Source organism: Canis aureus, chromosome 15, assembly GCF_053574225.1.
Source record: "Canis aureus isolate CA01 chromosome 15, VMU_Caureus_v.1.0, whole genome shotgun sequence".
NCBI lineage: Eukaryota > Metazoa > Chordata > Mammalia > Carnivora > Canidae > Canis > Canis aureus.
Window position 1 is genome coordinate 52504020 of NC_135625.1, and position 16866 is coordinate 52520885.

Genomic DNA, 16866 nt, shown 5'->3' on the forward strand with positions numbered 1-16866 from the left:
GTGGCTCATTCAAGGCTAGCGGGATGTCGCACATAGTCCCGTGCCAATGACGCAGAGTGGCCGTGCTCCAGAACATAAGCAGCACAGCCCTCAGTGCTATAATGACAGGCCCGTTACTGGGTTTTTATCTATCACCTTGTTAGAATCATTCTATCTTTAGAGCATTGGAAGCAGACAGTTTCTTGTGTTTCCATTAGGGATAAATATGACACTCTGCCCGGGTGGTGGGCACGCGGGTTGATAAGCATTTCACTGCCCTCTGCAAAAACTGCCCATCCCAGAGGAGGAAAGGCACTCTTACCCAGGGACATCAGGGTTTTATAGTTCTCCTTCACAAGGTTGTTGTAAAGCTCCTTCTGCCATTCATCCAAGTTCTTCCACTCATCCTCAGAGAAGTAAACGGCAATGTCGACAAACGTCACGGGAACCTGGACCAACAGAAGTCATTGTCAGGCACCTGCTTGCTTCTCCCCACAGCCTCCCCTCCACAGGCCTCGGGCCCTTCCTGCCCCAGAGCTTGGCTTTGGCTCCCAGGGCTCCTCATCCCCCCCAGTCCCAGCCCAGTGTATTGTAGTGCAGTCAGCCCACTCTATTCTTATCTTTTCGTGCTTCCAAAACGAGGATAGTCGAGACTGCTTTCTTTTCCTTCCTTCCTTCCTTTTCTTTCTTTTCTTTCTTTTTTCTTTCTTTCTCTCTCTCCCTCCCTCCCTTCCTTCCTCTTTCTTTTTCCTTTCCTCTCCTCTCCTCTCCTTTCCCTCCCTCCCTCCCTCCCTCCCTCCCTTCCTTCCTTCCTCTCTCTTTCTTTCTCTTTATTTCTAGCATTTAACCATATCCTCTGTATTGTTACTTTTAGGGAAACCAGGTACCTGAAGGTAAAGCCCAAGTCAATGTGCTGCTTTTGGCACTCGGGGTAACAGAGGTGTGGAAGGTTCTCTCAGCATGGGTATCAGTGAGCCAAGTACAGTAAAACCCGGTTATAAAACCTGTATTTGGGCAGCCTGGGTGGCTCAGCGGTTTAGCACCGCCTTCAGCCCAGGGCGTGATCCTGGAGACCCGGGATCGAGTCCCACGTTGGGCTACCAGCACAGAGCCTGCTTCTCCCTCTGCCTGCCTCTCTCTCTCTCTGTCTCAAGAATAAATAAATAAAATCTTTAAAAAATATATTTAAAAAAAAACCCTGTATTTCCAGTCAGGTTACCCCAGTAAGGCATACAGTTACATCTTTATCATTAGAACATGTAAATCTAAGGGCATGTGCTAACGCTCCAGGATAGCAATCTGTGTGGTTCCCCGCTATATCCAAGCATCTAGAGGCACAGAGCTTGGAGCCAGTAAATATTTGTTGATTGTACAGAATGGCTGTTGCCAATACTAGGAAGTTTCACTGCAGCCTGAGTCATCCGTCGCCAGATGCCAGTCCCTTATTATTCTAGGCAGTCTCGTCTGTCCTATGAAATTGTTGCTTCGGTTTGACAAGGGTCCTTGCCTGTACTCATCTCAGATGCTCACCAGCATGGCCTCGCCTTGGATCGAATCGTTCAAACTGGTTTCCCTTCATGGCTTTAATACCTGAACTACCCTTCTCAGACATACAGCGCCCCCACCCCATCCCCCACTCTCGCACCCTTGGGACCAGCCCTCTGCTCGCATTCTCAAATCCAACCCCTCTATTCTCCTCGGCCCTAATTCCAGTCTTTGAACCTGTACACTAGGCCAAAGCTGGCCTATGTGGCCCCTTTGCACACGTTCCTTCGGGCACTGGGCCCATTGGTGCAGAGCTTGGTGAGTGGGCAGCGCCTTTGCATAAATTAGAAATGTCTGTTCTCACATCAGGTGCTCATATCCCCGAGGGCATCCTGTGCAGGTGTGCTGTGCACACCTGTCTGCCACCCACTGACAGCTTACCTACCACCCACTATTTTTTTTTTTTTTTTTCCTACCACCCACTATTAAAGACAGAACTGAACTTTCAATTTCCTGGGCCTTACAAGAGCCTTGGGCAAACCCCCAACCTGCGAAAACTGATACAGACCACTTTCTTCTTTTCACGTCCTGCCCCTAGACAAAAGTACAAGATTCTACAGGTGATATCCACCATACATTCCCACTGCTAGTCCCAAGGCTGGGACTAGTCTCAAGGCTGCTTTGGAAGCCTCTGGTGGATCTTGTTGAGCTTTCCTGTGCTCCCTGGGGGCTTCTTTCAAACTCTTCTCTCTCCCCAGCCCTCCCCGTCCTCTCCATCTGGCCTGGATCCTGATCACAGGTAGAGTTGGCAAGCTCCCTTGCCCTTCTCACCAAGCCAACCCCCTGCTAATGTGCCCTTCATTTCTCCTCCATCTCCTGTCCATGAAACTCAACCCGAACAAACTTTTCTCTCTGGCATCTCAGGCTCTCCCTCTCCAATGGCTTTCCCCTGAGGGTCATCCGACCTAAGATGAACTGCCACTCAACTCTGCTGTATCAAGTGACTCTACTCTCCCTCTTCACTTGAAACACCCCAAGAGACATGATTTATGTTTTCTTCTTCACAATCCATGCATCCCTCAACCTCTTAAAATCTGTCTATGACCCCCAGCTGCCTCTCCCTCTCAAACCACATCCTGGAAGGCCGTCAGTGGCCTCTTGTTAACCCTTACTCTTTCAGTCCTCTTTGCAAAGTCAGATCACCTTTCTGGAATCATCTTCTGCTTGGTTTCCATGACTCTGCTTCCTCCTGTCACCCAGCTCACTGCTTTCTCTTCTTCCCCCAATCCCAAGGCTCTGCTCTTCCCCTTCTCTGTTCCTTCATTTTTTCCTTGGCAAGTTCATTCTTTGTACCACTTCAGTGGTTACCTCTTTGTAGACGATACTCTTCAGTTTTCCTTGCTTCCTTCAGAGTTCAGATTTCAACAGCCCTTTGAGTGGCTCCATTTAATCACCTTTTAAGTACCTCAAACTAGATAAAATCAAAACCAAGTTCATCGCCTTTTCCAACATGCCAACTCCTCTGCATCACCCTACCACTTCTACGCACAATTCTGGAATCATACTCTCACAGTTGGAAATAGACATCACTACATAAAAACTTCCCTGTGCCAGGATACAGCAGAAGTCTGAGACAGGCCAGAGACCGCAGGGAGCCTACAGCCTAGCTGGACAGAAAAGACTGCCTGTGAATTATCTGTCAGCCAATTAACAGACACAATGGAATCCAAGAGGCACGAAGGATCTGAGAGACAACAGCCTTCCTTGATTGCGACAAAGAGGATGCATTTAGAATGGCCAATAGTACACAAGGAGTTATAACTATCACAAGCAACGTTTATTAACTTTTTTTTTTTTTTTTTAATTTATTTACTTATGATAGTCACAGAGAGAGAGAGAGGCAGAGACACAGGCAGAGGGAGAAGCAGGCTCCATGCACCGGGAGCCCGACGTGGGATTCGATCCTGGGTCTCCAGGATCGCGCCCTGGGCCAAAGGCAGGCGCTAAACCGCTGCGCCACCCAGGGATCCCCTATTAACTTTTTCATGGTGCTTCATGGCTTGGTTTTAAAATATGTCCACAGGAAAAAAAAAATGTCCACAGGGCACCTCAGTGGCTCAGTCATTTGGGTGTCTGCCTTCAGCTCAGGTCATGATCAAGCCCTGCATAGGGATCCCTACTCAGTGGAGATTCTGCTTCTGCTCCTCCCCACTGCTTGTGCTCTCTCTCTCTCTCTTTCTCTTTTGCTCTCTCTCAAAGAAATAAAAATCTTTTTATTTTTTAATTTAAAAAAATTATTTTTTAAAGATTTTTTAAAAAATTTATTTATTCATGAGTGAATAAAGAGAGAGTCAGGTAGGCTCCATGCAGGGAGCCCAATGTGGGACTCGATCCCAGGACTCCAGGATCACGCCCCAGGCGAAGGCAGGAGCTAAACTGCTGAGCCACCCAGGCTGCGCCCTAAAAATCTTTTTAAAAATAAAATAAAATAAAATATGTCCACAAATTCTCTGACAACCCCTTCAAAACGTAGATCCTAATTCTTCTCCCCTTGAGTGTGGGCAGGATTTAGTGACTGGCTTCTTCTTCTTTTTTTTTTTTTTTTTTTTTTTAAAGATTTTATTTATTCATGAGAAACACAGAGAAAGAGAGAGGCAGAGACACAGGCAGAGGGAGCAGGCTCCATGCAGGGAGCCCGATGTGGGACTGGATCCCAGGTCTCCAGGATCATGCCCTGGGCTGAAGGTGGCGCTAAACCGCTGAGCCTAGGCTGCCCTAGTGACTGGCTTCTAACAAATAAATTACAGCTCCAACCTGATCTCTCTTGCATCACGCATTCCGCAAGATGGCCAGCCACCATTTTGTGAGGACACTCAAGCGGCCATGCTGGGAGGTGGGGACTTGAGGCTTTGCCAACAGCCAACTTGAGGCTTTGCCAACAGCTGAGTGAGTGGGCCATCCTGGAGGCCAATCTTCAAGCCTCAGCCAAGCCTTCAGATGGCCATAAACTCAGCCAGTAGCTTGCTTATAACTTCGTAAGACTGAGCCAGAACCACTCAGCCAAGCTGCTCCTGAATTCCTAACTCACAGAAACTGGAAGGTGGTAAATAATAACTTTTTTTAGGCTGCTAAGTTTGGGGTAATTTGTTATACAGCAATAGATAACTAAAACAACGGGCTAAAAATAAATAAATAAAACAACGGGCTACTTAGTGCTGTTCATCAACAAAATCAGTGAATCCTCACAACCCATGTCCTAAATGTGTTACCATCTTCATCTTACAGAGGAGAACACAGAAACACAGAAGGGCCAGCTGGGTACTTACTCACGAAATTACTTACTTATACTTCACTTCTTTCAAGAGGGACTAAGGAGGTTCAGAGACGACCAAAAACATACTTGACCAGTTGTGGGAAGACAGTTCATGGCAAAGCCAAGATTCAAACCCTAGTCCTCGGGGCACCTGGGAGGCTCAGCAGTTGAGCATCTGCCTTTGGCTCAGGTTGTGATCTCGGGATCCTGAGATCAAGTATCACATTGGGCTCCCTGTAGGGAGCCTGCTTCTCTCTCTGCCTATGTCTCTGCCTCTCTCTGTCTCTCATGAATAAATAAAGTCTTTATTTATTTATTTATTTATTTAAAAGCTTTTATTTATTTATTCATGAGAGACACATACACAGAGAGAGGCAGAGACACAGGCAGAGGGAGAAGCAGGCTCCATGCAGGGAGCCCGACGTGGGACTCGATCCCGGGTCTCCAGGATCACACCCTGGGCTGTAGGCGGCACGAAACCGCTGCACCACCAGGGCTGCCCCAAATAAAGTCTGTAAAACAAGCCAACCAACCCTAGTCCCCTGATTCCAGGTCCATAACTATTCTATCATTCCGTGAGGACTCATGTCAACTCAGAATTCCTAATGCCTGATCCTGTGCAGGGGACACAAAGAAGTGCCATGTGAGGACACAACACTGAATTAAAACATGCAGTACAGGGATCCCTGGGTGGCGCAGCGGTTTGGCGCCTGCCTTTGGCCCAGGGCGTGATCCTGGAGACCCGGGATCGAATCCCACGTCAGGCTCCCGGTGCATGGAGCCTGCTTCTCCCTCTGCCTATGTCTCTGCCTCTCTCTCTGTCTCTCTGTGACTATCATAAATAAATAAAAATTAAAAAATATAATAATAAAAAATAAAACATGCAGCACAGATAGGAGGAGAGGGCAGCGTGTAAGGAGATGCTGATTGGGCCAGAGAACCAATATGCCAAACCATACCAAACAGGAATCTCTGTGGCTGCAGTGGGAGGGGAGGTTCTAGGGAGGAACCAGACCGCTATTACAAGTCAATTCTATGAGGCCTCAATAAATCACCACCAAACAACTCTGCTGGCCAAGTCACTGGCAGATAAAGAGACCTAGAAGATCTGGTCCCTCATGTGGAAGCGTGAGCTCTCCAGCTGGACAGTCACTCGGCAAATACTTTTTGGATACTAGCTAAAAGTCAGTATTGAGGGACACCTGGGTGGCTCAGAGGTTGGGCGTCTGCCTTCGGCTCAGGTTGTGATCCCAGGTCCCAGGATTGAGTCCCCCCACATCAGGCTCTCTACAGGGAGCCTGTGTCTCTGCCTCTCTCTGTCTCTCATGAATAATAAATAATAAAATCTAAAAAAAAAAAAAAAAAAAGTCAGTATTGACTAATCAAGTCAAGTATTTCTGCTTGGCTCACCAATGAGCCAAGCAGAAATTACCTTCTGGTCAGGGAAAACCAACCAAGAAGACAAAACAAGAAGCAAATATTTAAGGTGCCCGATGGCACAGTGCCTTAGAGAAAATGAGAGCAGGGACGGGAAAAGAGTGTGCTGGGATTGGGGGATGTGGTTCTTTTGTGGTGAGAGGCCATGGAAGGGCAGACCCCTGATGGAAGCGATGGGGAGGGAGCCGGGCAGGTACCCAGGGAGAGAGCGTAACAGTGAAGGGAAGTCTCTGAGGTGAGACTGTAGCTGCAAAGGAGTGCATGAAAGGGGCAGAGGGGAGATGAGGTTAGAAAGAGTGGGCTGCAGATGAGGTCCCTGACGGAATAGGGGCATTTATGCTGCATGGGGTGGGAAGCCCTTTGGGGATTTTAAGCAGAGGTTAACTGATTTATATTTTTAAAAGATTGCTCTGGCTGCTCTGTTGAGAATACACTGTATAGGGTGAGGGACAAGGACAGAAACAAGGAGACCAGGTGAGAGGCCACGGCAATAGAGGTGAGGTGATGGTGGCTCTCATCAGATGATGGTGGGAGCGGTAGAGGTGGAACGGAGTGGTCAGACTATGGACAGGATCTTGAAGAAAACTCGGTGTTTCCTAATATATTGGAAGGAGGGTTGAGAAAGAGAAGAAGCAAACATGACCCCAAAAGTTTCAGCTGGAGCAACTGGAAGGGTAGAGCTGTCTTCACAGAGACGAGGATGGAGAAGAACAGGTTTCAGGCAGAAGATGGGACAATTTGGTAGTGTTAAACCTAAGATATTTACTGAATCCTGCTGCAGTAGCAGGTGAGCATGTGAATCTGGCATTCAAGAAGGGAATCTGGGCAAGAGAGAGAGAGTGGGCGGGGGATACTGCTTTGGGAGCTGACAGCACATGGGCTGCATTTAAACTTGGTGCCTGAATGAAATCAGGAAGGAGCAAGTGTAGAGGATGGACCGAAGGTCAACACCCAGCGCTGGACCACTCCAAACCTAAGAGGTGAAACCAGTGAAGAAGATGGAGATGGAGCTACTCTCAGAGAGGTAACCTGGATCACACAGAAAGGTATTTCAAAGAGGGCGTGGCCACCTGCCTACAATGCCACCTGCAGGGCAGAGAGGATGAAGGCAGAACTAGGTGTGGACACCATGAGGACTTTGGTGAGACTGAAAGGATGGAAAGGTGGGAACAAAAGCTTGATTGGCAGAAGTATCCAGGACAATGATCCAATCACCAATTTACTGAAATACTGAGAATAGGGGCACAAGTTCAATGAGACGATGGACACAGGGGCAGAATCCCGACAGCCAGAACGCCACGAGGACGTATGGCCTAGCTTCTTCTATAGACAGATTTCAAGGGATCCCTGGGTGGCGCAGCGGTTTGGCGCCTGCCTTTGGCCCAGGGCGCGATCCTGGAGACCCGGGATCGAATCCCACGTCAGGCTCCCGGTGCATGGAGCCTGCTTCTCCCTCTGCCCGTGTCTCTGCCTCTCTCTCTCTCTCTGTGTGTGACTATCATAAATAAATAAAATTAAAAAAAAAAAAAAAAAAAAAGACAGATTTCAAGGAGAAAGTGAAAGAAATGGAGGAGGAAACCAAGAAATTCCACAAGACCTAAAACATATATCACCTTCTTAAAGTTCTGATTCAAACAAACTAACAGAAAACAAACTAAAACGTGTTTGGAAGAAAAGAACATTTGAACACTGACTGGCTACTTGAGTAGGCTACGGCTTTTTTGTGGTGATAGTGACACCAAAGTTTCACTTCAGAAAAAGGGTCTTTACCTTTTAGATCTATGTGCTGAAATATTACCAAAAAGAAATAAAGAAAAAAAGACTGATGTCTGAAGTTGACTTCAAAATAAAATGGGAGAGGGATGCCTGAGTGGCTCAGTGGCTGAGCGTCTGCCTTCGGCTCAGGGTGTGATCCCAGGGTACTGGGATCAAGTCCCGCATCGGGCTCCCTGCATGGAGCCTGCTTCTTTTCCCTCTGCCTATGTCTCTGCCCCTCTCTCTGTGAATAAATAATTAAAATCTTTAAAATAAAATAAGTAAGTAAGTAAAATGGGATGTGGGTGGGGCCTTAGGGGAAACAAGACTAGTCGAGAGCCGACAGCTGTTGCAGCTAGATGATGGGCACATGATGGTCCATCACACTGTTCTACCTACTTGTGTGTTTGGGTTTTCTACAATAAAAAGGTTAAAAAGGAGAGGGAGGGAAGGAACTGGAGACAGCAACTATGATGTGTTTAAGGAAATCTGCTCTAAAAAGGAGCAGAGAGATGAGGCACTTGCTGGAAGAGGCAGAGCCTAGGGAGGTTTTCATCACAGAGATGGGTGATGTTCTAGAACACCTAGACCGATCGGTAGGGGGGAGAGTTGATGACATAGAGGAGAAAGAGAAGGCCAGGGTGAGCTGGGGGGTCAGTGAAGGGTGAACTGGCTAGGGCGCAGGAATCAGGAAGGCAGCGTTGGGTGGATGTAGCAGCTGCACGTGTGCTTCTCACAGTGATGTCCATGTTCTCAGTGGATCACAAGGTTGTGTCATCAATGGACACTGTAGTGTTGATGATCCAGGGCTGGGGACTGGGGAATGGGGGCAGGTGCAGTAGAGGGAATGGAAGGGTGAAATGGAGCATGAATTCTGAGGTACAAGAAAGGCCTGCAGAGGCAATGGTCACAAATTTCTAGCAATTCCAGTTAGCATGGTTTGCCTCGACTGCATTCAGATGAGAGAGAGAAAGAGACGCTGAAATCCTGCAAGATGGAGAGAGAGTTTTCTGGCCAAATGAAATCAAGAGTTTTGTTCACATGTGCTGGTCCTCAATTCTACCCCTGCCCCTTGGGACCGCCACGTACCTTGGGGACTTCTCCTTTGCTGCCCGGTGGCAGCCGCAGCACCCAGAAGTTCCTATTCCTCAGCAGGTTCTCCATGTTCTCCAGCCGCCTCTGCAGCAGCCCGTACTCCTGCAGCAGGGTCCCCAGCACAGCCCACTTGCTCTCCATGTGGTTCCCGAATTCCACGGCAGTCTTCTCGCAGTCCGCCAGCTTCTTCTCGGCTGTCCCCGTCCGCCCCTCCAGATTTAGCAGCTGGCTGGCCTGGGCATCCACCTTCCTCTCCACGGCCTGAATGGCAGCCACCACGGTCCAGAGTGAGATCTCTGCCGTAGGCAGCTGGGGCTCTCTCATCATGCGGTCAGGGAAGACAGGTGCCCTATCCGGAAAGGGCGGGAACTGAAAAGGCATCGGTCGCCGGGCATCCATGTCCCACTCTTGAGCCTGTGTGCAGAGGGAGAAAGTGACAGCCTGGGATTGAGACCCTGTGTGAGAGGGGAGGGGGTTCTGAGGTCAAGGAACAACTAATGGGATGCCACAGATTCTTGCTCTCCTGCCATGCTACCACGGCACCGGGCTCTGGCGTTCATTTCTGTTCCCAATAAGAGCCTAAGGAGCCACTGGCCAACCTTCCCATTTCCCGCCTGCAGGCGTCAAAATGGTCACTCATTTGCCCACCTGACCTTTCGCAGGTCTACAATGTCACATACCACTTTCACAGAACAGCCACTTTCTTCAGGGGCTAGACTCGATGATCAAGTATCTCTAGAGTTGCCTAGTGCCTTCTGTTCCAACGTAAGAATTCTCTTGTAAGTCATCTGACCCTAATCTTCCCTGCAATCTCTAAGCAGGTTAGGGCAAGAATGATTATCTCTGCTTTAAAGATGATGGAATTGAGGCACAGAGACGTGGCTAGTCATTCTACAGCTCCTGGTTTCACTGGCAACTGGAGCAGCCCTAAGTGCTGCCAGTAACAAAAAAACAGTGCAGGTAAATGCTGCTGCCACCATACCTGGCAGAGCCGTGACCAAGGGAGACCCCAGAGAGCCCGAGTGAGCAGATGAGCAGCCTTTCTTCCATATACAAGTCCTTATTCCTATGTTCTAAAATGAAAACAGGTTGGCAGGGACAGGCCTGCCAACTGCCCTCTCTAACTCAGGGCAGCTGTGACAGCCACAGAGAAACACCCCACAGCTCCTAGGAAATTACTCTGCTCCACAACATGGGGTCAAGTGGAGCAGGGCCCTGGGTGCCAGACCTGTTAAGTGAAGAGGTGATGTTTCTTCCATCGAAGCCATCCATCTGAGCTCATAGAGGCTTCACTCCTCCCCACCCACAGAAGTTTACAGAGCTGACACTGGAAGTTAAGAGCACCACTGGGCCCAATAGACTTTTGTAAGGTTTGGAGATGTAAGGCTGAAAAATGATCTCACACAACATAGCACAGCAACTCCTGGCTAACTTCTCAGAGCCAGGGTGAGCAGCAGCCGAGAGCAGGGTGGGGGCGCGGGGGGTGGGCTGCTTCTGCGGGGTCAGCCTCCGGCCTCACTCTCCCGGGAGCGCTACTCAGGTCTTATCCGCACAACCTCGGCCCGCTTCACAGTACACAACCCCAAAGCACCGGCTCTCAAACTCGTGCACACTGGGATTCTCAGGGAGCTTCAAGAACTGACTGGGGTCTACTCTCGACCCAGAGACGGGATTGCACGGGTTGGGGACGAAGTGGAGCATCAGGAGTCTTAAACGCTGCTCGGGTGACTCCAAAGTGCAGCCAAGTTTGCCACCGGCTGAAAAGAAGGCAAAGTCACCTCTCAATGGCCCTTTCCTCCGTCACAGCCGGTGCACGGGAAAAGTGAATTACTCCTTATACTCCGCGAGAGACGGCAACACGACACTGAAAAAAATCTTTTTGTCAAAGTGGCTACGGCGTCAAGCTGACGGGGTGCCCCGCTGCGTCCCCGGGGCGCGCACACCGCGGGCCGGGGCACGAGTGCCGCGGACGGGAGCCCGGGCCGGGGTAGGCGCGGCGGTCGCCGCCCCGCTGGGTCCCTGCCCCCTTCCCGCGGGGCCTGCTCTGGGCGCCCGCACCGGGCCCGGCCCGCACGCGGCCTCGGGGCCTGCTGCTCGGCGGCGCGCGCGGGCCGGGCCTGCTCGGAGGACGCCGGGGGGCGCGGGACTCGCGGCCGGGCCTGCTCGGGGCCGCTGCGCCCCGCCGGCCGCGCGAGTCCGTCCGCGCCCCGGCCCAGCCGCCCCCCGGGCCTGAGCTCTTGCGCCCGCACGCCGAGGGCCCTCCGGCGGCGAGGGCGCCCCCGCCCCGCTCCCCTCGGCGCCCAGCGCCCGCGCCCGCACCCCGGGTCCCGCAGCCCCGCGCCCCGCCCCCACGGCCAGGCGGCGCGGCCATGGCGCTGGGCGGGGGCTGCACCCACCTGCATGGGCGGCATTCCCTCGGCCATTTCCCCGCGCAGCGCCGGCTCCTGGTGGCAGACCTCCTCCGGGGGCAGAGCCTGGGCCCAGCTCCAGCTCCCGCTGTCCAGCCCCAGGCCCTGGATGCCCAGCTGCTGAGGCTGCGGCCGTGTTGACACAAACTGCATCCTGGGAGTCCTGTTCCCCGCTCGGGCCGGCCAGGGAGAAGAAGAACGTTTTCCAGGCGCCTTCCCCCTCGCCGGGGCCGGACAGCTCCATCTACAGCCCGTAGGAGCAAACAGTCCCCTTCGGCGGCGCCCCCGCCCCTGCGCAGCCAGCTCGCCAGCCAATGGCCTCCGAGCTCCTGCCCGCCCGCCGGGACCGGCGGGGGCCACTTCGGGGCCCGGGCCACGCCCACCCCCACCCCCCCAAGTGTTCCTGGGAGGAGACGCTCGGCGGACCCTCGGTGTGGGATGGCCTGCCCTGAAGTCCCGAACAAAGCCAGCTTCTGGTTTCTGTTAATCCTGCAAATATGTATTGGGCATCCCAAGGGAAAATGGGGCCTGACCTTTTTGGAAATTTTGCGAGATTAAGAATTGTGTCCGCAGACTCTATCTTCTGGCCTTTGCCCTTCCCTCATGGAAGGCTTTACCTCCCACTCTCCCTCCCCAGTCCAAATTTACCAGGACCAATTCCAGGCCTTTGCGTTGGTCTGGATGATGCAGAAGTGATCTGGGCTAATGTGTCAGAAGAGGGCCAAGCTCTTCCTCCCAGGTCAGGAGCACCGCACTTTAACAACAGCCTCTTCCAAAACCTTTAAACATAATGTCAACATTACTTTGAAACATCAAGCCAGGTCAGAGGAGGAATCAGGGGAAGGCCCAGGTAGGCAGATAGAGAAGACAGGATGAGGATGGGAAATTTCCTTATTCCACAGATATTTACTGAGCAGCTACCATGTGCCAGGTACTGCTTAGGCAGAGGGTGGGCTTTGCAGCTGGATATACCTGCGTTTAAGTTCCAAAAATCACAGCTCTCTAGCTATGAGCAATTTAACTTCTCTGAGCTTCCCTCAGTCTCTTATAGAGATGAAGCAAATAATGTGTGCTCCACAGTTGTAAAGTCAAATGAGATCAGTACTTAGCACATAGTAGGCACCCAACAAAAATGAGTCTTATAATTATCCTTAAATTATCCTATAATTATCCTTTTGTCTTCCTAAATAACTAGTTCCTATCTTCTTCTTCTTCTTTTTTTTTTTTTTTTTTTTTTTTTTAGTTCCTATCTTCTTAAGACAGGGATCTCCAGAACTACTTACTCTCCTGTGTAGAGGCAGACTTGCCACAGAATTATCCCAGACTGGGTACCCTTTTGTCCCACTGCACTTAGTAAAATAAAGGGCATTATCGGCCCAAGTGACACATGTGCTTAGAGCATCATATTCAGAACAATTACCAAGTGCTCTCTCTGTTAGCTAGCTACCCTTTTCAGGTACAGAGTGAGTATCTGTGGACCAGCCTATCCTCCAGGAGCTTACAGGCTAGTGAAGATAATGTTCCTGGAAGTCTGTGATCTCTTTCCCTCCATTCCCTGGCTGCAAGCTGCCTCTTGATTGTAAATATGTCCACTGTTGTTAGGGGAACCAGACAAGCAGAGTCTGGAAAGCCACAGGTAAACACATTTCCACTAGTGAGACATATTTCAGAGCACATATTCTGACCCACCAATCATTGATCATCAGGCCTCCTGGGTGGCTCAGTGGTTGAGCATCTGCCTTGGGCTCAGGGCATGATCCTGGGGTCCCAGGATGGAATCCCGTTGGGCTCCCTGTGGGGAGCCTGCTTTTTCCTCTGCCTATGTCTCTGCCTCTCTTTCTGTGTCTCTCAAGAGAAAATAAAATCTAAAAAAAAAAAAGAAAGAAAGAAAGAAAGAAAGAAAGAAAGAAAGTGGTTATCTTCCTGCCTTCCTAAAGATGGGAAAGCGAGGCTGGGTTAGTCCCAAAGGTTTAAGCCATCTTTTCAGTAAAAACAGTTAAAACTACTTCCCTTAAGCATTAAACTAGTTACAATAACTGGCTTACACAATAAGTGACCATCATAGTACATCCACATCATGTTTCTCCTTCACAGAGGGTAGATTTTCACAAAGCCAGCCACACTTTAGACCCTTGCAGCTGGGGTGGCTGCCCAGGGCCAAAAGTACAGTTCACTGCCCACTGCCATGATATGCGCAAAGCGACTCTATTCAAACAGAATTTAAACGCACAGGTTTCATTGTACTAGTGTTGTTTCCTAATGGCCACGCTTAGCCACCATAGGCCACAAAAACCTGGTAGTGGCTACAGCAGGGGGGAAGTGAAGGAGGGGCTCAGGGAGGGAATCCTCCCAGAAGACAAACAATAAGGGTGTGAGGAGGCGGCTGCTGTAGCAGCACTGGCCATGGACCCTCTGATGGGTACTCTAGGGACCGATGGGCCGACAGGGCTGGGAGCTCTACTGGGGAGGGAGAGATCCTGTATTGGGAGAGCTGTTTGGTCACTAGGCTCACATCTCTGAATAACTGGGTAACTGTGAGGCAGTTATCTAAGTTACTGAGGAGCAGAGTGAGCAGCTGGGTAATGTGGATTCTAAAATGTCAAGTATGGGGCAGCCCTGGTGGCGCAGCGGTTTAGCGCCGTCTGCAGCCCAGGGCGTGATCCTGGAGACCTGGGACCAAGTCCCATGTCAGGCTCCCTGCGTGGAGCCTGCTTCTCCCTCTGCCTGTGTCTCTGCCTCTCTCTTCTCTCTCTGTGTATCTCATGAATAAATAAATAAAATATTAAAAAAATAAAATGTCAAGTATCATTATTAATAAGCATCTCTTGAAAGAGAAGGACCCAGGACTGGCCCCACTGTCCCTTGGGTGGGAACTGTTTTCATCTCCTCTCTAGGAATTCTATAGCTACTGTTCTGGACAGGGTATGATAGATGCCCAACCGGAAGATGTGGGAGAGGCCAAAGGAGAGGAGATGCATGTGTCGTGATGGTTAATTTTAAGCCCCACCTGAATGGGGCCAAGGAAAGACCAGATAGCTGGTAAAAAACCTTTCTGGGTGTGCCTGTGAGGGTGTTTCCTGAAGAAATTAGCATTTGAATCAGTAGGCTGATTTGAGAGGATGCCCTTACAAATGTGCGTGAGCACCATCCAATCCCTTGAGGGTCTGAAGAGAAAAGTGGAGGAGGGGCAGATTAGCTCTTTCTTTGGGCTGGGACATATATCTTCTCCTATCCTCATATGTTGACTGTCCTGGTTCTTGGGCGTTTGGACTGAGAATGAATTCCACCACTGGGCTTTCCTGGTTTTCCAGCTTGCAGATGGCAGATCATGGAACTTCTTCTTCTTCTTCTTCTTTTTTTTTAAGATTTTATTATTTATTCATGAGAGATACAGGCAGAGGGAGAAGCAGGTCTCATGTAGAGAGCCTGATGTGGGACTCGATACCTGGACTCCAGGATCATGCCCTAGGCCAAAGGCAGGTGCTAAACCGCTGAGCCATCCAGGGATCCCAGATCACAGAACTTCTTGACCTCCACAATTAGAGAAGCTGATTCCTAGAATAAGCCTCTTTTCACATATCTCTCTATATCCTTTCAGATCTGTTTCTCTGGAGAATCCCAATACATGTTTCCACCATTTTCAAGACATTGGTGGTTCTCCTGTGTGCTCCATGCCCCTTCAACAACTACCAGCTTTATTTGAGGAAGGAAACCTCCAGATTCCCTCAGCTAAGGTAACAGGGTAATCAGATTTGCACTTTTATCTTGGGGTCTCCCCACGCCCAATTCAACAAGCAGGCTTAAGGACGACAAAATAATCCATGGGAAGGAGAAAGGTGAGCACCCGCAGCTCCCCTCACCCACAGACAGGTCAGTGGTTACAACTTCCTGTCTTCACTTGAGGATCTAGCTATGCCAGCCTCCAAAGGAAGGGGAACCTGTAGGTGTCCAAATCACTGGTCACCTAAGTGTGACAAATCAGAGGTGGAGCTCATGGAGGAGAGAGCACACCATGTGAAAGAGGCAGAAAGTGGGATGCTTGAGTGGCTAAGTGGTTAAGTGCCTGCCTTTTAGCCCAGGGCCTGATCCTGGAGTCCTTGGATCAGTTCCCACATTAGGCTTCCTGCATGGAGCCTGCTTCTCCCTCTGCCTCTCTCTCTCCGTCTCATGAATGAAATAAATAAAAAATCTTAAAAAAAAAAAAAAAAAAGGCAGAAAGTGTTGCTGTGGGGATCACAGAAAAATATTTTCTAGCACCCAGTTTTAAGGTCGGCTGCCTCTTGTTTTCAGCATGTTTGCCTTTTCCAATCTACCTTTTGCCATTTTCATTCAAGCTTAAGCATGCACACACACACTTTCCCTCTTTTTCACTTACTTCTGAAAGATTCCTGCTTTTCAGAAAGTTTAGAGAAAATGCTTTTTCCCCTCCTTTCTCAGCCTACTTCAAATAGGCATTTCATCACCTTCTTTACAAGTCTTGACACAGTAGACAGTGAAGTTGGTTGGCTTTTCTTCAGTTCTTAATGACTGTGTGCTACTTTGCTCAGTCTTAATAAACATGTAATTGCTTGGGTGACTAAGTGAGTTAGCTACTCAACAGTTCAACCGCAACAGGTACCTATCTGGGGCTTAGAAAACCTGTAGATGCAGAAGACAGGTTTTGTGTCAGGAATTAACAATTGCAGTATGTTTTCTTGAATCTTCTCAGTGGGGTGTCCCTTTCATTTTTAAATGTGGATTTGATTACTAAAAATGGTCAAAATTCATTCCAAACGAAGTCCAGAGTGAATACAGAATAATACTGGTTTTTCTAAATGCAACAAATAGGGTGTGAAACCACCTGTTATGTTAAATCCGAGCTGGTAATGACATCACCATGGTCCCTTTTCATTCTTCAGCAAATGCTAGCGTCGTAGCAGAAGTCTGGGTACAAGACAGGCACCCATCAGGTTCCCATCTGCGCTCATCCAGGATCCTGCCCGTGTTTCATATACCAGGTCTCTGGACGGAGACTGCAGTGGGCACAGCTGAAGTGAATGCTGCTTTTCCCACAGCCTCTAGAGGGCCTAACCTACAGGGATCAGTCAATTTTTCCAACAATTCTCATAGCCTTATTTCCTACTAAATTATGATGTCCCCCATTATGGATTCATCTGCACTTTATTAATCTGCAGTCCACAGTACCTAGCTCCACTAAAGCAGGCTCACTGGTCATTTCCAGTCCAATAATTCACTTTCTCATTCTATGATCTTCTATTTTTTTTTTATAAAGATTTATTTATGAGAGACAGAGAGAGAGAAGCAGAGACAGAAGCAGGCTCCATGCAAGGAGCCCCATGTGGGACTCGATCCTGGGACTCTGGGATCACTCCCTGGGCCAAAGGCTGACGCTAA

At 49.7% G+C, this 16866-nt stretch overlaps 1 protein-coding gene and 1 long non-coding RNA gene across 3 annotated transcripts in view; one reads left to right on the forward strand and one right to left on the reverse strand.

Moving 5' to 3' along the window:
* ZNF282 (zinc finger protein 282) overlaps positions 1-11800 on the reverse strand; it is a 28899-nt gene extending 17099 nt beyond the window's left edge. Inside the window, exons 1-4 of one of the 2 annotated variants that reach the window (XM_077849804.1) lie at positions 11461-11601; positions 10843-10928; positions 9059-9478; positions 302-428 (exon numbers count right to left, since the gene is read on the reverse strand). In XM_077849804.1, the coding sequence (XP_077705930.1) occupies positions 302-428; positions 9059-9463 (532 nt within the window). In that variant the 5' untranslated portion in view covers positions 9464-9478; positions 10843-10928; positions 11461-11601. Of the gene's footprint in view, positions 1-301; positions 429-9058; positions 9479-10842; positions 10929-11460 lie in introns of both variants that reach the window. The other variant, XM_077849805.1, reaches the window with a different exon arrangement.
* Positions 1-16866, forward strand: part of LOC144284792 (uncharacterized) — a 123376-nt gene that overhangs the window by 35383 nt on the left and 71127 nt on the right. The window lies entirely within an intron of this gene.